The sequence below is a fragment of the Nyctibius grandis genome, chromosome 1, assembly GCF_013368605.1.
Source record: "Nyctibius grandis isolate bNycGra1 chromosome 1, bNycGra1.pri, whole genome shotgun sequence".
In the NCBI taxonomy this organism is placed as follows: Eukaryota; Metazoa; Chordata; class Aves; order Nyctibiiformes; family Nyctibiidae; genus Nyctibius; species Nyctibius grandis.
This window is the reverse complement of record NC_090658.1, coordinates 37,538,166-37,546,307: the sequence shown is the minus strand read 5'-3', so window position 1 is coordinate 37,546,307 and position 8,142 is coordinate 37,538,166. Positions and strand designations below refer to the sequence as shown.

The 8,142-nt window shown below is 41.8% G+C and overlaps 1 protein-coding gene across 1 annotated transcript in view; it reads left to right on the top strand.

Moving 5' to 3' along the window:
* Nucleotides 1-669: 669 nt before the first annotated feature.
* Nucleotides 670-8,142, top strand: part of VIT (vitrin) — a 38,055-nt gene continuing 30,582 nt past the window's right edge. The window contains exons 1-4 of the mRNA XM_068407639.1: nt 670-700; nt 2,595-2,660; nt 3,678-3,834; nt 5,811-5,944. Coding sequence (XP_068263740.1) covers nt 670-700; nt 2,595-2,660; nt 3,678-3,834; nt 5,811-5,944 — 388 coding nt within the window. The remainder of the gene's footprint in view (nt 701-2,594; nt 2,661-3,677; nt 3,835-5,810; nt 5,945-8,142) is intronic.

Here is an 8,142-nt window from a genome sequence, read left to right as displayed (position 1 = left end):
GGCAGGGGTCAGAAACCACATATGAAGACCCAGAAAAAAACATTGTCTGGATGTTCTGACAGAGTCCTCTTAATCTCAGGTGCTCACACCTGCATGCACACACACACACACACATCCTCAGAAAATGAAAGAAACCAGTAAATTGGCTCACAAATGATGGCATGATGGCAAGATACTTTACACAACATCCTTCAGAAGTGAAATGGACTTGCGTCCCCTGTGTCTTTATGAGATTACACAGTGCGGTTTGGTGTGCAGACAGTACAATTCTGTGAATGTGCCTTAGAAGAGCAGTGAACGAACTTTAATAGCTGTCAGAGCACGTCCATACCCATTATGCCATCGCCTGCCACTGGCTTCAGAAATAAGTCTGTGGAATGAAATCTTGGTTTCCTGAGGCAAAAGGCAAACCTTTTTACAGAAGTAAAAAATTAGTCCATGGGAATGCCACAGCCCAAACACCATCTCCTCTAGGGACATGAGCTGCTCTACAAAGCGTGAGAAGAGGATGCAGCACGTGAGGACTGTGAAAGGTTGAAGAAGAGCGCACAGTCCCTTTTCCCTCACCGTTCCAGTATCATCTGCAATACCTCCAAATGTAGCCTGATGTACTCTTCTTTTCCTTTTCAGTGCTCCTTCGTGATACATCCAGATTTTGCTTTACTCACCATGAAGGCCACAGTCATCGCAACGTTCTTTGGTAAGTACAGTTGATGTGCTGTAATTAGTAGTTTGTGGGTTTGTACTCTCCTGTCCTGGCTGACCAGCGGCTGCTGGCTTCTTCTCTTTTCTTTGGACTCTATGGCTGATGAAGATCTCAGTGGCAGGTGGAGTAAGCCTTGGCACAGCTTTTCAGAAATGGGCTACCCAAACTTCTTGACTTTGGCCTAGAAATAATATTAATTATTTGCAGAGATCGCTAAGTACACAACCAGCTGCATGCAGTCCATGACAGATGACACAACTGGGCCTGAAAAATGTCCGTAACATAAAGATTCCCTCCAAAGAAAAATCAGCTGTTTCTTACGTGGGAGCATCCCTTCACAATTTTTCTCTGTGTTGTTGTTCTTTCCATGAACAAGAAGGTGCCAAAGGAAAAAGGATGTAAATGTGTGTTATTATCTTTCCTCTGGCAGTCAGACAGGATCTTGCCTTTTGGGAACATGTAGAGGCTCCGGAGTTTGCAATTTATCGTACATTAACATCAACATCAACATCTGGTTGTTCAAGCATGATTTCTTAGTGTACTTTACTTACATGTCTCCCTTTGATGAACATCCAGCCACCATGTAGCCTAACGGTGCTGTGTGACTTTAATTATGATATTCCCAGGCATTATACCCACTAGCTGGGACCCTCAAGACTGGCAGGATATCCATTCTTAGCTCAACTTCATATCCATCTAGTTCTTATGTCTTTACTAAGAGATAAATTACTTTCTCCTCATTAAGTTATGCCCTAACATTGCATGTAGTTGGGACTTTGCACTTTATTTTCCACTGGTTCTCTCCTTTTCTTTTTTCTAACTACAGTTTTGCCTTGGTTACACAACTGCACCAGTGACAAAAGGCCCCAGTACTGCATCTATACACTGTCACTTCAGACACTGTGAGACTGATTTTTCTTTTGACCAAGTTCTAGGAGTTATTAAGTCTACAAACTCTCTGCAACCAGTCTAGGGGGAGAAGAGCATAAAAGAAATGACTGCTGTTGCGTGTTCTAGTAAAATTAACTGAACAAACGATGAGAGGATCAGCCAACACATCATAGAGAGTTTCAATTCCCTCTGAAAGCTCAGAGAAAGGAAAGGTGAATGGGAAGGTCAAGATATTTGGAATGAAGTTATTAATTACTCATAATATAGTGCTTGCAAAAATAAGCACAGAGAATGAAAAGTTTTTGTATGTCATGCACTTAGCAAGTAAACCTAACACGGTAAACTACATGCATATATTGTGATGTATGTTTTACATAACAGTGTATGTCTCTTTTACACTTTTAAAATCATAATTCTACTTACTGAAGAAAATCAGTGCCCTTGCTGGGACAGGATACTGGGACATGCCACACTAGAACCTCATACAGTCTGCAATGCTGCCCAGTATCCCATACCCACTACCATCAGTGAGTTAAATGCCACAACACATGATTACAGGATAATATCCCCACCGGGCCATTAAGAAGGATCTTTCTCTCCCCAACTTCCCAGTTGTTTTATGCACAGAGAATGTTGTTTCACTGATATCTCTATCACACCAATTACAAAGAGTTTCCTCTCTTTGTGGAAATACTGGGGCCTCTTGTGGCTTTATGAACTACGTGGACTCAATGGCATCTTTTGATAGTGAGTTCCACAGATGAATGTGCTAGCTGAACTGACCTTTAATCCCCTTCAAAAAACTGTCCAACAGTAGATGCCATCTTGACTGCGAAGTTAACCAACAAGTAGAAACTAGCTGTGTCTGGGAGTATTCCCATTTGATTTTTTCAACCTGTTGATTCAAATTTGGGAAATATCTTGCATGGGAGCTTGTGGTGACTGATGTTGATTGATAGTCCCCCTTTTTCCTGATACAGTGTTTTCTTTGTTTTAGGTGTGTTTCTTGTATGTACATATGCAGCTAAGGAAGCCACAAAGAAGATGAAAAAGGCTAAGCTATGTAAGTGGTCCCAGTAGTATTCTTGGCTGCTTTACAGCAGGCATGTTTGATGCATAAAAACAGTGCAAAGTGAGGTTATATTCTGGTAACTCTTCACAATTGTCTGCAGAGTTAATGGGAGCATATGTTAACTAACAGATTCTTTTATTGAAATCAAATCACCAAGTGAAGTGTGTGCTACTGAATGCGTGTAAAGGGGAAATTGTGTTCTTCGCTACTAAAATGTGTCTTCACAGGTCATTAGGTACAACAGAAGGAACTAAGCAAACACTGAGGTTTTCACAGAGAGAGAGAGACCTAAATATGTAACATGGACCTGCTGTAACACAAAGCATATGCAGCTGATCAGCATGTGGCAAGTGGCGCATGTCCTATGCACTAGGATGTGTAACTTTCAGCTACATTGCTGTAAGAGTGTTTCTATCCACAGATTATTTTGCTCATTTAGTTGACAAACAAGCCTGCTGTGAGGTTGTGAGCTCACACTTAAACCCCTTGTTCAAAGTCAATTTTACCCAGCAAATAGTTTTAAAAATTAAAAGCAAGATAATGGGACGTGGCTGTAGCCTGGCATTCTAGATGGCATGGAGATACATGAGCACATCAGGAGGCTTGGGAAGCATCCTGCCTCATGTGTGCACAGTCCTTCCTGGTCCCAACTCACAGCCACCTCTTCCCCTACCCTCTCCTTCCCACATGTTAATCACAGCCTGGGTGACTACATTTCTTTCTCTCTCCAGCAAAGTGTCATAGATATTTCCTTCAGAGAAGCTGACATCGAAGGTCAGAAATATCCTCAGCCTTCTTTAATCCATCCTTAGTTACGGTCACATCCCTCAGTATAGGGATTATTATGTGTTATATTGTAGAAGCAGAACACACAAACATGTCTTTTATCCCCAAACTATTGATACGAAGGCATAAGAGGAGGGCATCCTTTTTACTCGTTGTTTCATGACAAGATCACTCAGCTATGAAAACATTCAATCTGACTTTGCCAAGATTTTGCGCTCACAGATGTACCCCAGATCGACTGCGATGTCAAGGCAGGGAAGATAATCAATCCAGAGTTCATTGCAAGATGCCCTCCTGGATGTCAAGATGTAAAATACCGCGTTTATGGCACAGACATTTACGCATCCTTTTCCAGTGTGTGCAGCGCTGCAATTCACAGGTCAGTGGGTTTAAATGAGCAAGGCACTCAGACAAAATCGTCATTCCCATGTAGGGAGCTCTTGGCTTTTCAGACCCTTTAAAGTTCCCGCTGCCTTGTAGATTTGATTGCAGGCTGCTGTTCTAGTAGAAACCCTGCAAGAAAGACCATATGTGATGCTATGGATCCAATATTATAAAGTGCTGTCAATCCTGTATTCCTATTGAATCCGCCGTTTTGAAGACATTTCTCAACTTTAGGAGAAGTGTCTTGAGATTTGCAGATCTCTCATTCATGCATAGCAAATTACTATTGTACTATTATTCTTTGAGTGGAAGATAGGGATGAAGCTGCTGCTACTAATAAAGCTTCAGAAAAAAATAGGCATATCACCAGTGATGAATACACATAACTCTCATACTTCTGGGATTGGTTTTGATTCTCCAGATTTGAATTTAACTGCCCTTGACATCAAAAGCTGAGTAATGTGCTTTCCTGACACAAAAAAAAAAGGACACTGTATAATACAAATTTTATAGCATAGATTTTTCTGAGTTTTATTGGCCATGCAAAAATGTGCATAAAATTTTAATGGAGAATAACTTCACGATCAAAACACACCATAATTGTAGGCAGGATGCATTCAGCTGAAAATGCAGTAAGAACTTAAAAACTCTGATTGACAGCTTGACTTCATTTGGAGTTATTCAAGCTGTTGCAGTGCTTCCAGTTCTGTGAAATAGCTGGGACCTTGAGTGAAGTTGAATAGTTAAGGCTTTGGGGACTTTGCACCTTACCTCTGCACTGCGCAGCGTGCAGGCTGATGTGCCCGTGTGCATAGGGCTGCCACATCCTGGCTGCAGCTCTCTCTGCTCAGCCCCTTGCTGGGGTGATGACTGACAGGTGACTGGCTTTCAAACGACAAATTCTTCCTTACTAGTGCACAATGGAAATTGTTTGTCCCTGCACACAGAGCCTCTCCCAAAGGAAAGTTATGAAATACTGATAGTGAGTGCAATTTCCCCCATAGTTCAAATGCTGGCTGCCTGTGTTGTTGCAGTGAGGGTTTCAGTTTTCCTTGTTTGGCACCTGGGTTTGGCTTTGTTAGCTTATATGTTGCATTTCCTCAGACGGTAAATTTCCTTTCCTTACAGTTGTTTTACCAGCAGCTTCTTGCAATCATCAGAGAAAGCTACAGCTCTAACATGTTCTTCACTGTTGTTATTCTTCACCATTGTTATTCTTCACCATTGTTTGCCGCCCATTACTTGTTTTCCTGCACAGTGTCATTCCTGCCAGTCCTCCCACCCCTCTAGAGTCGCAGTCCCTTCCTGCTTTGCCTGCTTTCCTAAGGATGCCTCAGCAGGTTGCATATACTGAAGGTTTTCTGTTTGTCTTGAGATACATGTTACATCATACATCAAACACCATTTAATGTGCACCACACACGGAGCCTGCCAGGTTTTCTACAGCTTCCAGCAATATTGTCTTCAGTTTACTCCAGGCTGAGCTCAGAACCAGGCTTAGTTTTTTGCAGGTAACACACACTGAAACTGAAAGAAAACTTTTTTTTTACAAAAAAAAAAAGTCAAGCAAGTGGGAAATTTGCCTCAAATTTGTATTTCTGTCACATGATTGGCCTGAAAACTCTGAGTACCTCTCCCTGTATCGTCAGTCTTTCAATCAAGCTTGCAGGAATTTTAACGAAGGCAGAGGCTTGCTCTTGTGTGCAACTAGGTCAACCTTAAACACAGGACCCATAGATCAGTGGGAAGAGCAAACAGATCCCGACAGCACTTTGTAACAAACTGCTCTCCTCTACGCAGAAGCAGCACAAATATTTCTTAGCAGCAGACTTAGCAGTAGCTTCACAGCTCCTCTGTAGCTCCTGATTTAAAGGTAAAAGTGAATGATTCATACCTCTTGCACTGTTGAATCATTTCTAAGTTCTTTTTGGGGGAATTTCCACCTTCAAATACCATATCTTCCCCTTGCAGTGGTATAATCGACAACGCAGGTGGGAAGATCCTCGTCCAGAAAGTCTCCGGCCACTCAGGTTACCGCGGGACCTTCTCCAACGGGGTCCGGTCACTGTCGCTGCCACGCTGGAGGGAGTCCTTCCTCGTGTCAGGTACCACGGTGGAGTGCCAGAGCCACATGCCCTCCCTGGCTGCTCTCCGCAGCAATGGGCGGAGGGGAAAGACATTTTAAAGACATGTTAAGTCACTGCAGGCCCACCCCACCTAGCTTTCGCATGAATAATGCACTTTGAGAGAGTTTTTATTCTGGGTTCTCTATATAGCCCGCAAAAAGACGCACACCCCACCAGTGGTGTTCTCAGTTCAGCCCAGGGCGGGTCTGAGCCCCCTGCAGGAGGTGACAGACGGTCTGGATTGACTCTCTGAGGGCACTTTAACTCCTGCTACTGATGCGTAAAATCTGAGCCTCGGTACTGAGGAGTAGGTCTTCCTATTGCACTTGCTCTCCACCCTGGTAAGTAGTGCTGCTAAGGTAACTAAAGGGTCTTTTGGCCATTTGAAGCATCCTCAGCCTGCACCTGATTTTGCATCTTCTGAAGCAACTTCTGACTTCTGTCAACCCATCTCAAGCCACATATAGCCATACTGTATTTATGCAAACCCTATATTAAGCAATTCTATTGGTGCATCCCAAGTATGTTATGAATTCTCCCTACCTCTGTTAGCCAAGCAGTTTTGGTATGTACTCAGTGCAGGGAAATCCACCTTAATTTAATGCTCATCCTTTTTTCTCCCCATAGTATATACAGCAACTCACTTGCATTCACTGACAAAATTCACAGAGTTTTTTTTTTTGCAAATTAGATCCCCTTTACACTAGCTTCAGATTATATTAAACCTACTGGCACTCATTCTACACATGTGAAAGGAGGGTCTAATTTACATTGCTTTGTGTACAATTTCTAAATCTAACTTCTTGCTGCATCCATACAGGGGGTCAGCTCCTGCTGGTCCACACTTTTAAAGGTTTAGGATAGGTATAACCAATTGATGTTAGTTAACTACATCATTCCTGGAAAAATCAACAGCTCAAACAACTGAACAGCCACTAAAAATAAAGAGATGTTCTTTTCAGGTGAAAATTTGTGGGCAACAAAGAAGGTTTCAGAAACTGACCAAAATGAACTGTTGTCTGGAGTTTGCATTAGGATATTTGGATGCACTTTTTACAGCATTCTGCCATGGGTACACCACATTATGAGAAAGATTTATTTTGCATGAGTAGGAATTTCCTGGAATAGCTGAATTGCTGCTTGTACTTGTTGCTGTTTTTTCCCCAACAAACATCACATTGTAATTCTGGTACATAAATGGGAAATAAGATTTCGTTTTTACCTTAGCAGTTGCTCAGCTGTTATCCCATAAAGCTGTAGGAATTTTTGATTTATAGCAACAAATCCTTATTCTTAATTAATGAAACAGTATAAAAGAAGATACAAGAGCAAGTTGCAAGCACATGTTAAGAGGAGATGATGAGAAATCTGGGTATGTGTAGGGCATGATGATATTTGTCCCTCATGCACTTAATTTTATGCATGCTGAGTGCTCTTACTTGTGTCAGTGGAACTACATAGTTTATAAACTAGCTCAAGCATAAATCTAACATAATATATATTATAATGTATGATATCATATTTCATATATAAATAGGAAGAAAAGTCTCACTATACCTACTGAAAATGTGAAAATTTTAGAATTTTAGAGAGAAATTTAGAAGACTAAAACCCCAGGAAGGCTGTGGTATTCATCTTGGCAGCCTGAGGCTGAATGCAGTCAAATCTCACTCTCAAAAAGAGACAAGTTAGAGGTTTTTTTTACAATTATGATTCATAAAAAGACAGAGCTGCATAGAGCATTCTCCAATAAAAATACAAAGTCACCTAAGGCATTAATTTCAGGACAGCTTTAGAGTTTGAAGTGAGTCCCTTATTCTCCAGCTGAATTCCCTTTCAGGAGACCAGACCCGTATGCAATACTGTACCCTGGAAATGTGCCAACAGTTTATTCCTAGTTAGGATATTGTCACCAAGAGTTTGTGATGTTTAAATTGTGAATGAGCATCCACACAAAAGAACACAGAAGAGGAATCCTCAGGGGACCCAGGCAATGAAGTGGCGTGATTTAGGGGCAGTGAGGGGACAAGGTCTGTCCTCTGGGATTAAAGCAGCCAGCGCACCAGGAGGTATGCAAATACGCTGGTATTCACTTTCAAACACTGAAATGCGTTGGCAGTCAGTTGAATGACTCCATTCAGTTTAGTGGGAGTTTTGCAGCTAGTGGGTTAAGAAAA